The following is a 20,205-nucleotide window of genomic DNA, read 5'->3' as shown; positions in this document are numbered from 1 at the left end:
GAATTGTACTGATGGATCCACTGTAAATAATCACCCTAGGACAACATGTGAGGGGAAAAAGCAAGTGCTTTTAGGCATGAACAACTAAAGCTACAAAACCACAGCACATTAGCACTCACACAAGGATACATTCAGCAAAAAGCCATAGCTATTCAGCAGATTCTCAAAGAGGAAGCAAACAACATACAAGACCTATGATTCTATGGTCAGATACTACTTACATTTTTGTGCCCAGAAGATATAATTAGGCACAGTATTAGGCAAAACCATTAAATAATGTAACTATTTGTTGGAACGAGAAAGTAACGCTAGAAAGGAAAATGACAGCTTTAGTAATCTATTTTTTGAAATTAAGGAAGAGGCAGACCTATTTTATGGTGGTCATTTCTACATGTATGGTGAGTATTCCAAATGGAAATTATAATAAAAGTGTTCTCTGCATGTATATGCAGACCTGTAAGCTTTTACAAGACATGCATTACAGGTATCAATAGGTCCCAGAAGAGGACCCTGCCAATAAAGAGAATAAAGTCAAACCCAGCAGCATCATAAAAAGTGGCACAGCGTTTGTACTGACTTATAAAACACTCATGTAAATCATTACTTGGTTTTCCACCTGCAGATCAACATTAACTAAGCACTTACATGCCCCAGCAGAAAGCACCAAGCAATTCCCTTCTGAAAGGCACAAGAAGTCCAGCCACAAGCACCTAGCAGGTCGTGTTCGTTTGCTTGAGTGGCAGACTATGAAGAGGGGCAGCTTCAGTGATGCAGTACAACCAAGACTCATCTGTTCCTCAATAAGTGTCTTGTACTTTTCCCCTCCTTTCCCCCAAATACAGTCAGCTCAAGCATAACACTGTCCAGCTGCCATGAAAACCAATGTCCCAAATGGCTGTGTTGGATGGTTTGGGCACGGCAACTGACTAAATGCTTCAGTAGCTGATCGCCTTCTGCTGTATTAGCACAATGTTCTTATCATCACCTCATACTCTGCATTTATGCAACTAAAACATTGTCAGACATAACAAAACCTTCATTCAATGTAAACCAGGAGCTATTCGCGTGTGAAGAATGCCGGTTTACCGAGACTTGAAATAGAAGGAAAATTAATTTCGGGTAACAACCTAATCAGAAGCATCTGAAGAAAAAAACCCCAAGACTTCTTGAAAAGTCCAATATGTGACTTTATAGCAGGTTAGTGACATGATTCATCTATGTGGTATAACTTCCAAATATGAGGGGTTTTCATTAAACACCAATGACTCCTTTGATGCACAAAATTATCAAAAAGGCCTTTCAGAGTAATGTTCACAGTCCTGGGATTTTTTCAGAAAACAAGAGGCTGCATCAGGCCTCTTAATTTAGTACTTAATTAGGAATCTAGAGCTTACAGCCAAATACTCACTGAGCAGTAAGGAGGTTTTAATGGTCTAAAACACATCGAAAACTATGCATTCGGACTGTCCTTTCACCGGACTTTGGAATGGGAATAAGCATATAAAGGAATTCATTACAGTCAATGGCTATTAAAGTTAGCAATTTCTCCCATTCCCCAAAAATATGTTCAAAACTCTGCATTCCAGTTTTCTTCAAAACAGCTGCTCTTCCCCCATCACAGAAAGGCTGACATTGTTGGTACTCTCTCATAGGTGTACGTAACTATCATGGGCAGGTTTGCTTTGATTTTTTTGTTGGTCATATGCTGGGGATTTTTTTGACTGCATCAGCTGAACTGCACAGAAATCAGATCCTGTGTGAATTCATTTGTGGACATGAAGGGAATTTCTCAACAGAACAGCTGACAAGGCAACCCTTACACATTATACTACATTCTGAGCAATTTATATATATCACGTAGAAGCTGATATGCACAAAGTTAACAACAATTTTCATAAGCAGACAGATAACCAGAGCAAGCACAGTACAACTTCTTGAGCCTTGGCCTCTATCACAGAGACAACAGGAAGAACAGGATGTGAAGCAAAGGCCACAGAGATAACTGTCAGTACTTTATTAGGAGAGGGAACATCACCCAAGGCAAGGTTAATCTAAACAAAAGGTACAAGTTTATTTGCCATATTTAGAATATTTGTGTCTGTTGACAAGCACAAGCAATCCAAGGGAACCAGATAGAAGACCTTATCTTTCTACTGTATGCAACATAAGATGATGCTCTAATTCCTGCAGATACTTTTGGTCTCTTAATGTACTTTTGGATGCGTGGAAGTGGAGCTTATAAGAATTTGTAGCCACGTGGTGGCAGTTTCTCCCCTGACTTCATAATTGTCTCCCCCACTGACCAATTACTTCCTATAACTCAGAATGTGCCTTGCAAGGATCCAAAGTCAACTTTTAGAATATACCTAGCTAGTGCAGCGTAACACTGAAAAGAGTCAAGGCAGAGGGTAACCTGTTCCAGTGCTGCACCACACTCCACGATAAAAACGATTTTCCCAACTCCGTGTACTAACCTGCTGAGCTTCAACTTGTGGCTAACTGTTCAACATTACACTGTCATTACCAAGTAAAAGACTAACTGCAAAGACAGACAGACTTACGTATTCATAAGCTACTGCTTTCTCTTTGTCAGATCAAACAAACACAACTCCTTCAACCTCTCCTTGTAGGCTGCATGCTCCATACCCCTTACCATCTCAGCATCCCTCTCTCCTGAACTATCTCCACTTTCCTAAATCACTCCTGAGCAAGGCAGGGGCAGGCAACACAAAACAAAAAACAAACAACCAAAAAAAACAACCAGGGACACAGTGCTCCAGATGAAGTCTCATCACTGCAGAGCAGATAATAATCACTGCTTTTCATCTGCCAGTCACACTCTTCCCAAGGCAGCCCTGCCACACTGCTTCACTTATTCAGATGGCCTTGTGTTGTTGGCTCATGCCCAGAACAGCACCCATCAGCACACCAGCTTCTTTCCAGCACATGGCTACTCAGAGTCACCTCCCACCAGGGTTATTCCACCTAAGGGCCTTGCACCTCACCCAAAATCCCAAGGATTTTGCTAGTTCAATAAGGCTCCTCTGTACTGAAGCTCTGCCATTCAGCATATGAATCACCTCTCCTAATTTAGAGTTATTCCCAGATTTGTCGAGGGCATGTTTTATATTCTGAATGGTCTCTGAAGAATGTTCTGAACAGTGTGGGCTCCAGTACTGACCCTGCTTGTTAGCAGCAATCAACCATTTGCTAGTTCTGGTTAATTTGCTTTCCAGTTAACAGTTTTTTCATCCAGCCCATATGTTCTTCAGGTGAGAGAGAAAGGTCAGGGTTTTAAACATTCTCTTCTTTTTAAAGAGGGTAAAAGTACCTGGACAGCTGTACTTTGGAAGCACAGTCACCACTAAGAGGATCTGGAAAGGTCTTTTGCTCCCATCTATAAGTGTACTAAAGTACTTCACATAATTGCTTGTTCCTAGGCATGACCACCCACATTCATTAGCACGTGTTACATTTTCTATCCTCTTTCTACTTCTTAGCTTTCAAACATGAAGTTAAACTGTGTTGTGATCATACACCACAGTCTGTAAATGCAGTATCACATTAATCCAAAGTACATGCACGCTCTGAAAGTTCTTTCCCACAAACTCAAACATCAAGAATCCCCACTGTACATGCATTGCCTTATGCCTCTTCAAGCAGAGATCTGCTGAGAGTCTAACAGCTCTTGCGCTCACCTTCCCTGTCATCAGACACTAACTTGCTACCACTTAGGAGCTCACTCCTTCAAACCCCAGAATATCTTCAGCAGAGCTTCTCTGAAACCTAATCCACATCAGTCCTGACTGGTTGCTCATCCAATGGAAAAGGCCTTAGTATTTGGGGGTGGTGTCTATGTGTGGTTCAACACAGGCTGCAGCTGTAAGTTTCGGAAGGCCTACAAGAAGACATCTCCATACCTGCACTGTTGCCCTGACTTTAGCTAGACAACCACACAACAGAAACATTTGGCTTTCTGCTTGCATGCAACACTTGAATTACGCGTGCAATTAATTAGACATGGATTGTAACAGGCAAGATTCTTCTGAACTAATTCATCGTTTTGGGGGTTTTTTTTAGTTCTAAAAGTTTCTAACTTTTAATGGTAACAAAAGATGTGCATGTGTCTCTCCATTTTTTTTGCTGAGTTAAGCTTTCAGAACTGATTGTTTTTCAATAGGCCCTATTTTGCATTAGAGGAGAGCTTCAAATGCAGAAGAAAATCTTAACACTGAATGTTTGAGGGAGGCAGTGTTTCCCTGGTGAAAATTATCATTTCTTAAAAAGGAGTCTATTGCTTTCTTCATGCTTGGATTTAAATACTGAGCTATTTAAAAACTGTTTATGTAGACAAAAAAAAAAAGGAATAGTTGCTACACCCAGTACTGCTGCTGCTCTGACACAAATGTGAGCGCTGATCTGTTACATTTTTCAGTTTTGACAAAATAAACAAGGATGTCCCTGTCAACCTCTCTCCTCTGACAAATTTGGCTGTCCCATCTTCATTCTCTTGAACTTTGTGGAAATGAAGCAGCAAAAAAATTTATCTTAAAGTACATGTTTAAGTCAGCTCTCATTTCCAAGAGGAGGCGGGGAAGAGGGGAGTACAACCAAGAAACAGTGCCAAGTACAGGGGAGATGATCACTTCCTTAGTCCTGCTGGCCACACTATTTCTGATATAAACCAGGAGGCCACTGGCCTTCTTGGCCCCCTGAGAACACTGATGGCTAATGTTCAGTCACTCTCTACCAGTATCCCCAGGTCCTTTTTTGCCAAGCAGCTTTCCAGACACTTCTCCAAGCCCGTAGTGCTGCATGGGATTGTTGTGATCCAACTGCAGGAGCCAGCACTGCACCTGGTTGAACCTCATACCTCCGGCCTCAGCCCATCAATCCAACCTGTCTAGATCCCACTGCAGAGCCTTTCTACCCTCCAGCACATCAACACTCCTGCCCAACGTGGCGTGTCTGCAAACTGACTGAGGGTGCCCTTGATTCCCTTGATCAGATCATTGATAAAGATATTAAACAGAACTGGCCCCAACTGAGCCCCAGGGAACACCATTGGTGACCGGCTGCCAGCTGGATGTAACTCCATTCACCAACACTCTCTGGGCCCGCCCATCCAGACAGTTTTCTACCCAGCAAAGAGCACCCTTGGCCAAGCCATGAGCAGCCAGTTTCTCCAGGAGAATGCTGTGGGAAACTGTGTCAAAGGCTTTACTAAAGTTCAGGCAGACACATCCACAGCCTTTCCTCCATGTAACTAAGCAAGTCCCCTTGTCACAGAAGGAGATCAGGTTGGTCAAGAAGCACCTGCCTTTCACAAACTCCAGCTGGCTGGGCCTGATCCCCTGGTTGCACGTGCCGCATGATGGCACTCAAGAAGATCTGTTCCATGACCTTCCCTGGCACCAAAGGCAGGCTGACAGGTTTGTAGTTCCCTGGATTCTCCTTCCATCCCTTCTTGTAGGTTGGTGTCACATTTGCTGAACTTAATACCTTTATTGAAGTCTTGATTCTCATATTGGTGCAAAGTATACACTTACTATCTTTTTCCCCCAAATGTTGCCAAACAGGATGAGTAGGATCTCTTACACTAGAAGGGTTTGTGAACTTTCTTCAGAACAGTGAAGTCTCTGCTCTGCCATATTAAAGCAGCTTGGAAAGGTCAAGTCAGGTTGGCAATGCTTAAAGTCAATATGAAGGATTTAAACCTCCATAGGTTAGCTGAGCTGTATGTGCATAGCTTTACACATTGGGTGTAGTAAATCGTTACATGGTAGGTCACTCCAGAACCTGCTGAAAGACAACTAGGCAGAAAATACAGATACAGCTGGGCAGGCTTTTGCTGTTACGCTGGCTGCTATTTGAAACCAATTCCTGGAGCTGTTCACTGCCTCCGTGTGCTCAGAACAGCACTCCCTCACCACACTGTGATTACTCATGAGAAGCCTCTCTGTGTTCGTGCTCAACAAGAAACCAAAGCTGAGTAATTTATTTGCTACAGAACCAGGCACACTTTCCACCTGTGGCTCCAGTAAGAATATAACACACTAATTTATCACCTCACTCATGAGTGCTTTTTCCAGTGAAGATACACACCCAGAAAAAATACTGAGTGGCTACTAATCAGGATTAACTACTCAGTCATTTAGCCAAGAGTCATTCTGGAAAACATGCATAGGGAACTGAAAAACATTATGAGAACAGAAACTACCTGTAGGTCAGAAGAGCCACAGGATTTTCTTCCTTGGAAAGAAGAACTATCAAATTGTACCTTATTTCACAGATAGATGCTCTTTTTTGCAAACTCCAGAATCGAGTAATTGACTCGGATTTGTGTTTCTAGGCAATACTTCTTTCTTGGAAAAGAATGCCATTTTGAGAATTTGTTCATCCCCATGCTTTAGTGACATGAAAATATTCACAATTGATACAGGCACAGGGAAAGACACTCTGGAGATCTTGAAACATTTAAAAACAGTCTATCACAGCAAGTGCACAGCAAATTTAAGAAACGCAGTTGAAGCATTTGAGCAGAAACATTTCAAAGCAAATAGCTGAGCTGCTATGTGTGCATTATTTGTATCCAGTTTAATTCTACAAAATTAGTCTGCAGAGGTTCATTTATAAGCAAGGATTAGTTTCAGGAAAGGCCAACCAAGACAGAAACTACAAGCAAGTGACCTTGCTAAACACTCCTCAAAAGCTCTACAAAGCACTGATTGTTCACAGTCTTTAGCAAACAGTTCATGTATCAGGTGACTCAACAGCTTCCAGCATAGTGCCTTCAATTCAAGCAGCAAATAGTACGGAGGGTTAACACCTTTTGTGCTAGTATCAAACATTTTGGCTTTTTCCATGGTTAGTCATATTAGTGGGTCAATGAGAATTTAACAATAATTGCTTCACACACACTGCAGCTCTGAAACACGTAAGAAAAGATGTGCTTAGTATAAAGGGGCATCCAGTGCTTGGGAAAGTCTGTACATTCAGTCCTGTATCCAGTCATTTCTTCAGAGTTAATCATAATCCCAGCATCAAGAACTCTGAATATTTAACAGAACAGAAAACTTATCTACAGTAATTGCATTTCCTCTTACTTTCCTGTTTCAGTGGCAGGTACTTTTTTAAAATACTTCACACTGTCTAGTTCTCAGCACATATTAACTTGACAAGCCTTTTTGACAGGATTGTTAATAGGAGGGCCCTTTCATGTGCACTGGAATCTTCTCCCTGCTAACATGTTTCAGCGAACCACTGTGCTCCCATTTCACAGAAATAGGTTTAGAAACCACAACTCTGAAAGAATAGTAAGGAGAGGTTAGCAGGGCCTATGGGGAGGCAGACAGCAGAGACCATGAGAAGCATTTTCTTTCAAGTATTTGGTCTAAGATGTACCACTAACAGGATACTGCTTGACCAACTAAGGTTTTTAGTTCACTGGCTGCACTGAAGAACATGCTAGGTTGAATGCTCTGATATTTGTTTATGAAACATCTCAGATAGACATAGGACTATCAAAGCCCAACAATGATCTGACTGAATTTCAATAAGAGCATATGACAGAACGGACACTGAGCTTTTAACAACTCACTCAAGCCCATTTCAGAACAGCAGTGTCATCATCATCATCATGGCTAGGCTTCCCTAACGAAGGCACTGTAAGGGTGAAATAATTGACTCCTGTCCCTGCCTTCACTGGCACTAGTATGACACACACCTGGTTATGCAACAAGCCACTTCCAGATTAAACACAGCAGACATTTTTTGGCTCAGTTAGCATGCAATCAGACAAATGATCAGGTACAAGGCAGGCAGCAGCAGCAACTCCTTCCCCCCCAGAAGCAGACAGCCAGGGTGAAGCTTCAGCCACGGGGATACAGGCTGGCACTGACAGGGATAGGCCTGTTCTCCCCTGTCATCTATTTCCATGTTCTCACTGCAATAACTCCAGCAATACTGCAGTCACAGTACAAGTTAGGTCAGCTCACTCATTCAACTGCCTTGGCAGGGAAGGGGTTTGGCTTGAGCAGGTAATGGGCAGCATGTTAATCTCTCTGCCCCTCAATAGAGCACATGAAATTACATCCTGCAAGGGTATGAAAACAAATGAACTTACCACATATGTTGCAATGTTAAGTAAAATACCACCACTTACACGGCTCTTCTAATTGGATTTACTTCAGAAACAGAATCCTTCTCTCTAACCCTCCCTCAACTGCAGCTTCAGATCTTGGAATCTTAAAAATTAATTCCTGCTTTAAATCAAATATGACTCCAGAATTTCTTGATACAGGAGCTATCTTATTTTGGACATGACCTTCATCACAAAGTGGCTTTCATAAATATTGGAAGAAAAAAGCCTTACCATTTTCTATCTTAATACTCAGAGAATTCAAAGAAATCAACATAAACTATCCAGCTCAATACTACAAGAGACATAGTAATGCCTCCTCCAACACTGTCAGCCTTCTATTAAAAAAAAAAAAGATTACCTGGGAGATATGGTTGATGGAGGACTCCATCCTCCGTAGCTGGGATGCTTGGATGTCCAGCAGTTGTAATACATTGTTGGCCAGTGCATTGATCTGATAAGCAACACTGGCTAGAGACTGAGTTGTGTAGGCTTTGGTCTCTTCTAATGCTTTCCTTTTATCTGGAGCCTGTAAAGCAAAAGAACAAGACATCTGGTTCAGGCCAGGAAAAGGGTGGGGGCAAAGGACAGGAACAAAAAATACAACCTATATTTAGAAGAATCTGTAATCAAGAAGATCTGACTGTGCAGTCAAAGTATTTAATCTACATGTACATTTTAAAAATTCTCAGTCATACGAAGATGATAATGAATTTGAAAAATATTTAACCATAATAAAATTACATACCAAGAAACAATTCATTCAGTAGGAAAAACAACAGCATCATGATTTGTTGGAGTTGAGTTTCTACAGCCTGTCCAATGCTCCATTTCTCAAAAAGCCTCCAATTCCCAATGAAAATGCACTAAAATGCACCTTTTGCCTTCTCTTATGAAGTCACGCAGCCCAGGCCAATTGAGGCAGAAAAATATTTTCCCACAGTTGGGTGCCTCTACTACACATGCTATCTACAAAGCCAACCCGCCAGCTATGCTGGCTACTACTCCTACAATCCAAGAGAAGGCATGTAGAGCATCAGGATGGGATGGACAGAGGCCTCCTGCATGCTGGAGTATTTGTGAAATTATCCCTCCTCGCACAAAACCTTAATAAACTTTCCTTGACAGCTGAGAAGATTTATCATCGACTGCAAAGACACACATATTTTCAGGTATCAGAAAGGAGCATAAGCTTCTCCCTAAAGGGCAAAAACATAAGGAAAGGATCACTTTCCCACTGAAATCACACCTTGTTAAGGTAAAGTCCTCAATTTGTCCCAAGGCATTGCTCTCTAGTCAGAGGACAGCTTACTGTCCAAGATCAGCTGCTTACATAACTTGAATTGCATGGCCCAAGCAAGTCCCTTCTCTCTGGCAGGATGGGAGATACCAACACCACCTCCACGAGGAAAACACACATACACACAGAACACACTCTGAAGTGCTCCCTGTATCACACCTTGGGAGCTGGCAGTGGAGGCCAGCTCTTTATCTGTTACCTAACCTGCAAACTGCAGCTATCCAGAATTATCTTTTCTTCCATTTGCAGGAGAGGTGCACTGCACAAAGTTTGCAGTATGTAATGACTCAGTGCTAGCATAGTTTCATCCCAATTTTATTTATTTGTGGAATAGACAGTTGATCTTAGCAACCAAAAGAAAAGGTTCATAATAACAGCCCCTTCCAACTAGACTTCTATTTTTATTGTTGATTTCTCTGAATAACACTCTACACACATTGTATGCGAGAGTTACAATGTTAAGCACAAAGTAAGGAAACAAAGACATTCCATTAGCATTCAAGCGAGCCCTATGTTTTCCACTTTCCAGGCACTCATTCATTTTTAAATCCTGCCTCTCATTTTTAAGAAGAAAACCAGAAGGCAAGCTGTTCATATACATTATAAAAGTTGCATTGCAACCTAAATACTGCAACACATGCTGTGCTAGGCTACCTTTTAATTACAGAGTTTTTAAAACATGGGTGAATTCCTCTCCAATCAAGGAATTTTGTTCATATTCATGACTAACATTCCTACCAATGTTCTGACACTTATTAGAACACTTGGTTAATGCCACCCTTCAAACGGATTCATACACAGATGCCTTCCTACAATGTGAAGCAGCAAGAACAGTTCAATGCAATCTGTTGTCAAAAGGCAGAACAGCTATTGCATGTACTAAGGACATAGTACATAAAACTCTATTTTTTAGTATTTCCAAATGCAAGCAAATACCTTTCACCTAAAAAAGAGTATTGGTATTTCTAGCTGCCAGAAAACATTAGTAAAAGTCATTTTTCTTTTCTAGAAAAAAAATTTTGCTGGTGAAGAATCTGCAAGACAACTACTACTACAGGTTCAAGAAACACATTTCCAAAAGCACCTTTCCAAAGAGGCATTTTAAACTTCAAATCACCACTTGTAGTGACTTCTCAAAAATGGTGTCCTAGTGAACTACAGACTAAAGAAAACAACTGATAATTTATACTTGAAGTTCCATCACTATGGATAATGCTGAAAATGCAGGCAGCAGCCTCAGTGGTACCTGAAATAAAATGTTTACTGAACAAGACACAGCCAATAAAGCAGCAGTCAACACGAGTATAACTTCACATAAACTCAATTGTAGCTCAAGTAAGCAGTTTTCTTATTACCAAGTTTCAACTAAATACTGTTAGACTAAACACTAGCAGGTGACTAAGTCACAGCACCCAATTAATGAATGTTGTCAAATGACAAGACTTCAACAAGTTTCTTTTAGTCTTTAATGATTTGTTGATCAAGTGCCTTGTCCTCATTTGCCTAAGCACCAAATGGTTTAGTTATTTGCTCAAATTACTAGTTTGGCAGCAGGATTAAATTAACATAGTTGTGATGTGGAATGTATTTCACGTTCCATAAAGAACTAGTTTAGAAACATTTTCAAACCTTGCTGATAATTCAGGCAATTTCAGTCTGCAGATTAACTGTTCAGATTAGAACTAACTTGACATATAGTCTTTTACATTTTTTAATGAGAACTGCTGGCATCCACAAGATATAAGCTAAAAGCTTCACAGAGAGCAAAGGGGGGAGGGTAGAGGGAGAAGCCAAGAACTATGTGATAGTAACAGAAAGAAGATGGGAGTTCCAGTGTTCTTAAATTATTACTTTCACCTTCCTTTTAAGCAAAAACTAAGAGCGGTATAGAAGAAAATGCAGATGTTTACATTCCCTTAGATACTTTAGCTGTCATACATAAGCACCAGTTAGCTATTCAAATTTTAAGAGAATGGATACAAAGACTGTCAACTGACTTGTTTTCCTAATGGTTCAGAATTACTTTAAGATCTCGTACTAGAAGTTTCAAATATACTGTTTTTTCTTCGGTTGTCCTTGATATAAATGGAAGTTTAAATGTCCTATAGTAGGAAAGTGGATGTTCTTATGTTCTTTAAATACAGATCAGAGCTTTTAAAGTTTCCCTCCTGACAACTCCCACCTGTATCCTCAGTTGACCCTTAACAGTCATGTTACTATGGTAAAATTGCTGTTTGAAATTGCTTTCACATAACTAGGTTTAATACTGAGAAAAAAAAAAGAAAACCTCTCCTATAATTCAAGTGGATACATAAAGAGACAGCTAAACTTGCATGGCATTCCACACTGCATATCATGTATTTTTGTCAAATTTGGCAAACTTCAATTATAAAGCTTCCTTAAAAAGTTTACATAAACACTACAGTAAAGTCAAAACTGATTCTGCACCCAAGCAACTGCCACAGTAAAAGGAGTGAAGAAGCTCTTTTACTGAGTCTTCAGTTCAGTGACATGTCAAGGTCAAATGATCAAGGAACCTGTCCATCTGCAGCTGATCTTTACAAGTCACATTTTCTTCCCCTCTCCAAACTACCACCCACACAGGCACATCCCCACAACATTGTCTGTGCAGTGTCCAAGCCATCTCTCCTCCCAGCTTTCTCAGCTAATTCCCACCACCTTCCAGTTCATACAGCACATGTACAGGCTTCCTCCAAAAACTTCATCAGCTCACACTGCAAATCATCTTCAGAAGTCAAACTTTCTACTGCAAACACACCGGCCCACACCCTCACTCCTGTTGTCCAACCTCTGTCTTCCCTTTTTGAACTTTCAGTTCAATTCACTGTGCTTGAAACTCCCTAAGACAAATTCCCCACCAGAAGAACTGATTCCATTTGATAAAGGTGAAAAAGTAGCTCATCAGATCACACCAAGGCTGGCTGCCACAGCAGAAACAAAGAAAAATGTCTCTTTAATATGTGGCATGTGTTGTTCTACATTTTTCTTCTTCAGCTGTTGGAATATGCACAAATTCAAGCACAGAAAAACTGATCCAGGTTGAACTACTAACAGAGAACTGCCCTAAAGCAGCCCAAAAATCCCTAAACTAAACAGAGCTGTTAAGTATACCTCTTCAGACGAGTGCAGCAATCAAGCTACAGGGACAGCTTTACACTCAGTTTTATATGCCTTTGCTCATGCACATTTAACAATTCCAACAGTGCAGCGCACCTGTGTTTGCTTCACAAGTAAACACAAGATAATTGTTCAGTTTTACATCTTGGTTCTCCTTTTAAAAAAAGAATTCCACCTATCATTAACTGATTAAAGAGAAGACCAGGATTACTACAATCAGTTGCAGATTTAGCAATCTCTGTCATGTATCAGCATTCACAGAACGCAACTACACAAAGGTCATCAATACTTTCATCAGTATTCTCTTCTGTCATTTATGGAATGTATACTTCCTGATAAGACAAATACTACAGCTGAGGTTTCAAAGTTCTGCTTCCTTCACTAAAGTCTTGCCATTTTAGCTCAGATATCCAAATCAAGCCATGCAGCCAAAACTTTTAGCTTATGGGCTTACATTAGCTACAATCTACAGCATCTCATTTTCAAGGCAATTGGAAATACTTCTATAGAACTTCTATAGGTGAAGACGTACATTGAGGCAGTGGCTTGGAGACTCCTAGACTCCCTGAGAACTAGCTGGGGACACTCCAAGGTAGAAGGAATGGATTTCTGAAAAGTGCTTTCCCTGCTCAGAAAACAAGAGCTAACTTCCCTTAAGAAAGAACTTGTAACTTTATGTGGAACTTCCAGATGCATCTATGAGTTTGAAGATGCTGCTTCACTGATCTGATAAGGCTTTTAATAACTCCTAGCTAATCTTAAGGGTTTATTTGTTAGTTCTGATTCCTAATGGGAAAAGGCCTAGGTATTTCTATACTATTCACAATGTTCAGCTTAGACCAAGTATTCCACATCCAAGCTGCAATAATGTGTTTCAAAGGCTTAAATATGCCATATACACTAGATTAGACTTTTAGCTCAGTAGGCAAAGTTAATTTAAGTTGAATGTCATGAACTGTAAATCCAGAGATCACTGTAAATAACCAAGGAGCCATGTACAGAAATAAGCGAGTAGTCCACGGACACAGGTTCCCCCATATCTGTAGTTCATAAAGCTTGTTAAACTGCCTTGTAAACACACTGCACCATGGTAGACTTTTTGGCTGTTACCAATAGTTATTACATCAGAGTATCAGTCATAAACGAAAGAAGAGAATCACACTCACAAGTTACAGCAGCAAGTGCCACAAGTTTCTATATTCTGAAGAACTTTACGGAGCAAACTATCTACCTGGAAGTCATCCAAGTAGATCTAAACTGTGGTTATTACTAGCAGGTGCTCAGCACAGAGCATTCAGGATTTCTCTCATCACAGATACAGCCTTAAGGGATGTATCATTCCAAAGTGGCAAGGGAAACTAAGGCTTCAAAATTTACAAATAGGGGTTGCTTACACTACATATGCCATGCGGGTAAAAGAGAACATCAATCAGATGTGTCAATTGTCTCCTGGAACAGGTTTACTGTGCTCATCCCATTGAAGAAATTCTCTCTGCAATGCATTAGACTAACATTTACTTCAAGGGGATGATGCACTGAGTACTTCCCAACATCCACAGAGCTATATTTGGCCTCGAATTTACCTGCCTACAAGTTATAGACTGTTCCTCGCTGATCAGAACCTCAATTCCCCTGCTGGAAAGTGAAGTAAGCCATCAGGAGAGCTAGCTCAGAAGTTTAAACTCAACCTTTGCCCAACATACTAGGACAAGAGACATCCACAGCACAACAGATAAGACTTCAGAGGGCCACCAGACACTTCATCTACTGTCTTTCTTCAACATCAGCAGATCGGCCACTATCCATATTCATGTTACTGGAACCACCTGCTCTGCCATTCATATCATCATTATTATTATCAATAAACACAACTGTGGGAAATTTAAAAAGCAAGCGTTTACGTGGGGACAAAGAACAGGAAGGGACTTAGTCCAAGTACAGCCTGATAAAATGACAGGACCAACCAAGCCCCCATATGAAAGGGAACTAAAGCCAAACAACCACATGTTCCAGATCACTGGCAAATCTGAACTAAAATTCTGCATCACAAAGATCAGTGCTACAATATGTACAGTAGCAAAATGTTCCAGCATTTTACTGAAGTGATTTTTGCCATAACTTGTCATTTTGTTGTACTTTTCTACCATTCCTGAATTTGTGAGTGAAAGCTCAAGACTTTAATTACCCAATAGCTTGCAAGCTGTTAATAGCAACATATTGCAGCCACTGAACATGTCCACCTCCTGTCCAAGGCCTTCTCTCCAGGGGCCTGGCAGTCAATCCCTCACTGGCAGTGAAAACAAGAAATAGAACAGACTATTCAACACACCTCTGTACACATAGTGATAGGTAGTGTCAAATAGAAATATCTATTTCAACCACTTAAACAACATTGTTGCAGGAGCATGAAGGAATTTAAAGACAGAGGAGGCACAGAAGGATGCCTAACCATTCAGAGCGGTTCTTAACCACAAGATCCCTCTCACTACGGTAACCCCAAAATTAAAATGAGAATTATTAAATTCTTTCAAGTTCATTCAGTAAACAGTAATTCCTCCCATCTACTAAGGCAGAAATCCTCAATAAACACAGCCAGGCTAGCATTTACAACTCAAGTAAATTTCCTTCCAGCATCCACAACAAAAAACCCCATTGGTATGAAATAATACCATGTCTGTTGAGTTTCTCCAAGATAAGATGCTGTAACTCAGCTATACAAAACGCAGAGGAACTGGTAGAACTTGAAATCTCTTCTCCCGAGGTAAAGACCGTGCACAATAAAGCTGGCATTCATTCAAGGCACCAGAAGATGAGGTGATCACCACCATTACTACACCGCAGCCCACAAGCAAGATTTCAGCCTGTTTCAGAAACACTATCTTGACAAAAATCATTGACTAGTCAGCTTCTTTATCTCAAGGGTCAAGACACATACCGAATTACTGTAGTTCAACAAACACATAGGGCAATGCAACCAGCACTGCCTGTAATTCGCAAACTCTGTTTCAGACAGGCCCTTCCCCCAAATCCTGTACATGCCAGACAATCAGCTAGAAGCAAATCCTTCATTTCCATCAATAATATTCCCCTGACCAGTCCTAAATAGCCTGATAGCAAATTAGCATTTCTATGGGCCGAGACCAATTTAGTCAACCTCAGTGTGTCCTTGCAGATTTTTACTTGAAAGTTGCTTTTCATTCTGTTGAGTAACTGTAAACAGAAGAGTCTCAATTTTTTAATCATTATCTCTTTTGGGGAAGGTAGAGGGAAAAAAGCTTCTTCGTTAAGGAGAGAAGTTTATTCTCAAGGATAGTTTAAGTGACATGTATATATCATATATATATATATATATATACACACACAAATATATGTGCTTTAAACAATAACTACCTTTAAAAAAAAGAAAAAAATCAACTTAGGAATTCCATTTTAATCCAGGTTGCAAACAGTATAGGAAGAAACAAATCTATCCAATAGGAATGTGATTTCCAAAGCAATGCAGACTCTGACAGATGGAGCCTGGGAAGGTACACGCCAGCTGCTCTGTTAGGAGCATTTTCTGCCCAATGCAGCAAACAGTGTTCATGTTGGCTTTGGACTAAACCACTCCCCTTATTAAAACAACAAGAAATTTACATATATATTGTTGAAAACACAATTTTCAGTTCTTTTGCCAAATCAAATAAAGGAGATGTCACAATAAACATATACATTGGCACAATACATTGTTACTGCCTGTTGTTTTAGTCTGTGCATACAATCATATTGGCATGCCACACTGAACTCAAATGACAGAAACAGACATGTCCATGTGCCATTTTCACACAATCTTGTACACACAAGACCGTAGATGCAGCAAGCGTAAGAAATTTGGTCCAAGTCTTATTTGCTGTGTTTTACATAATTTAGACAATACAAGCTTCAGGACAGAAACCTTCTTACTCTAAAGTAATGACAGTATGCCTTATGACATCAAACACAAATTTCTTCAGAGCTGACAAAAAGCAGGCTCTGACATCAGAGATACCAGCCAGAGCTCCAAAGCAGTGGAGTCACCATCCCTGGAGGTATTTAAAAGACGTGTTGGACATGGCACTTAGGGACATGAGTTAGTGGTGGACTTGGCACTGCTGGGGTAACGATTGGACTTGATGACCTTAAAAGTCTTCTCCAGCCTAAACAATTCTGTGAGTCTGTGGTTCTAATGTCACCCTCAGACTGTCAGACAGAAAAAGAAAACCTGGGCACTTCCACAGCAGCCTTCCTCCTTTAACACTAAGAAAGCCACCCAAGGCTTTGGAGCGTATGATTATTTTGGCACACTAGACAGCAGATAACAGAATGTAAGTTCTCTAACTCCCTATTAGTTTCTTTATACACTGTCTCTCAAATATTGATTTTTTGTTTTCTGTAATAGGGCTTGAAATTAAAATGGCTTTCTGTTTACTTTCTTAAGTGACAGCACCACACACAAATTTTAGCTCATCTAGCAAGACATGCTCCCTGATACATCAGAGTTATTTTTCACATCTTCTTTGGTGGGAGTAGGAAGGAGTCCCTTTAGCATATATTAGTTACCTTAATATCCTCTTTGTAATATAGTGGCAGCAATACAGAACCAAACTTGAGTTTCTCTAAGTGGAGAGAAAAATTGGAACTGGGCAGATTTTCATGTCATACAAACCTTTGAATCAAGGCAGCTCAGAGTAACCTGCTTTGCAGCAAAGCTTTTCAGCTCATACTGTATGAAAAAGTTTAACTTCATTATGTTGATAACAATGGTTATCATCATAACATAGTTGATACCTATGGATTTTGTTTACCTCTTCAGTTTACTCTCAAGGACTCATGAGTGCTCACACATAAGTTTTTTATTTCTGTTTTGGCAAATCAAACAGAAGGTCTAAGCCCAGAATTCTAAAACAAATCTACATGTGAAGACAAGCAACATGCTAAAATTGAATAACCTTTCATAGGCAAGCTTCCAAGATAACCTTTTTCTTTTCAGATCCTCACTCTAGTCCTCCCTACCCTCTAGGCAGGCCTGAAATCACATCAGACAGCACTGAGCAAGCAAGGTTAAGACAATGAGATTTAGCATAAAGGATCAAATTACAGTGTCATCTCAGCAGTCCTGGTATCACAGGTTATCACCGCAGATGTTTTAGTATTTAAAGGGTGGATACGAAGAAGATGGAGACTCTCTTTTTACAAGTTATTTCTTGGGAGATTCCGATTAGACACAATAGGAAAATTTGTCACAATGAGCGCAACCAGTCAGTCATTGGAATTATCTCCTCAGGGAAGTGCTAGGCCATCTTGCCTAGATAATGCTTTTGCTAAGAAAGGTTGGACAAGATGGTCCTTAAGGTCCCCTTCCAACCTGGTATTTTATGAATCCGTGTCAACATTGCTCTGAACGCAGACAACAGGGTAACCTCAACTGCTGTGTGCAAAACAGCCACATGCTGAACCTCAGCATCCAAAAAGGGGTTCGTCCAAAAGTAAGCAAGCTCAAAGCTACACCGCACAGCAACAGGTTTCTCCACATGGAGATGTCAGAGATGTGACAGGACCAGGACAACAAAGCAGGGAGGTAAGTGGGAAAAGAGAGCATAGAATGTCATTAACAGGCATGTCCAGTTCCAAAAGAATCTCAAGACACTAAAATGCAGAGCCAAGAGTTACATAGGCCTTCTGACATCCAGCAAATGCCTGGACTGCAAGTGTTCCTAATTCAGGAAGAGTACTCACATTTAAGAAAGTCACTTTCGACACACAGCTGCTACCCAGATTTTACAGTTCAGGCAGTTCCCAAACATCACAGTATTCTTAAAACAAAGAAGAAAACAATGGCCATTATAGGGTCAAATTCTCCATACAGCTGACTATTTAGTGTCTCAAAGATGAATACACTCACTCCAGCAGGAAACCATCATACATCTAACAACACTGGTGAAACGTACTTAAGACCAGAAACCAGTGGATCCCCACAGTTTTGTAGTAGCTTGTTTGCCAGCACAAGACATACTCTCACATAGCACACAGGCTATACAGTGATCTCACGGTAATAAAGCAATGGACTGCAATACAAGGAGTGATTGTTTTTACAAGAATTTGCATGTAAGTGGAGAAAAATCAACCTAGTTTCTGTTTCTATCTGATCCCATAAACAGCTGCTAATATTGCTCAGACTTTTATATGCTCCTGGACCTGACTACAATTTTTATCTGATAGTGGCTGTAAGCACACTACATTCAGTTTATTTTTGAATAATTACTTTTTATTATGTTAAAATTTGATCTTATGGTTAGGAACAACTTTCCAAAACCTTATATGCAGAAGCTTATTTGAATACTGGGTTATTTCAATTGCAACAAGCAGGAAATTAGCTTCTCTAAAAACCACACACAACAGAACAAACAGATGGCTCAGGAGAATGGAGAAGAGAAGGAGAAAGAGTAGGGATGGTAGTCAATAATACTTCATTGTTTTTTCACCCCCCCCCCCAAAAAAAATGAACAGAAGAGTAGATTACCATAAAATCACAGTGTTTTAAAATCATTTAGTTCTGGTTATTTCCACATCCAGCAACAGGTAAAACCTAACTTACATAAACCAACAGAAGAAAGCAAGAAAGTTCTTCAATAGGAGACCAAGTTCAGGAGTGAGAGAATTGCTTTGTTTTGGTTTTCTAAACAAAGTCCTTGGTGAGACAATTGCTGTGGTGTTAGTACAGCAGTACTTCAAGTGAGTAACTTTTCCTAGAAATACAACTGCAATGCCTCTGGCAGACACAATTACAGCTAAGTTTTCTAATCAGTATTGAAGTCCACTAGTGTTTTTATGATGCCCTTTCTCATGATTTTAAAGACTGCTTCCCCTTCATGTACAATGTAGAAGAGGGCAGATTTAGGCAAATGCAGGAAGTGCAAAGAGTCATACAGATGACAGCAGAGCTTGCATTTCCATGCAACCAGATGCATAAGAATAGTCACATCCACATCACTCCCTGTCTCCCCCTCCAGTAGTAAAACACCTGAACTACTCCATTTCAGCACTTGCCATAGAGCCACCAGGACAGCTTGCTATCTCATCTGTAATCAGCTTGACAGATGATGGTCTTATTACAGCTACAGAGGAGCTGTGTTCGGAGAAACAGTCCTTCCACAAGAGGAACACATCAGCCACAGCTGTGTACCCACCCATACCCACGCTGCCTCCGCATCTGCACGCCCAGGAGGAGCTGGGTTAAAACACAGGGCAGGCCAAGGGAGGACACCTACAATCATGTAGCAGCATGAGGGACAGTGTATCTGTCATATCCAACTGCTTCAAAGCTTGGGATGGCCTCTCTACACTGCAAGAGGTAGAAATAGTAGTCCAAGCAAATTTTAAGCCCCTTAAGTCTGCTGGCAAGGCTTAGCTACCAGAGACAAGATTCCTACTACAATGTGAGCATCTGCAAGCAAGTCCAGGACTGGAACAATCACATTTCATAAGCTCTGTTGAAAACTCTTTAATTTAAAACAGCAAAAAGTGGCTGTGTGGGGGGGGAAAAAAAAGCAGCTATATCCTAAAAACATGCTCTCAGTTTTACCAAAGAATACACAGTATTTACATGTAA

At 40.5% G+C, this 20,205-nt stretch overlaps 1 protein-coding gene across 11 annotated transcripts in view; it reads right to left on the bottom strand.

Moving 5' to 3' along the window:
* ABI1 (abl interactor 1) overlaps positions 1 to 20,205 on the bottom strand; it is a 77,658-nt gene that overhangs the window by 45,389 nt on the left and 12,064 nt on the right. For all 11 annotated transcript variants that reach the window (XM_027695706.1, XM_027695707.1, XM_027695698.1 and 8 more), the window contains exon 2: positions 8,502 to 8,669. In XM_027695706.1, coding sequence (XP_027551507.1) covers positions 8,502 to 8,669 — 168 coding nt within the window. The remainder of the gene's footprint in view (positions 1 to 8,501; positions 8,670 to 20,205) is intronic.

The sequence above is a fragment of the Neopelma chrysocephalum genome, unplaced genomic scaffold (assembly GCF_003984885.1).
Source record: "Neopelma chrysocephalum unplaced genomic scaffold, ASM398488v2 Primary Assembly neopelma1_102, whole genome shotgun sequence".
Lineage (NCBI taxonomy): Eukaryota > Metazoa > Chordata > Aves > Passeriformes > Pipridae > Neopelma > Neopelma chrysocephalum.
This window is presented reverse-complemented; position numbering and strand designations above follow the sequence as displayed.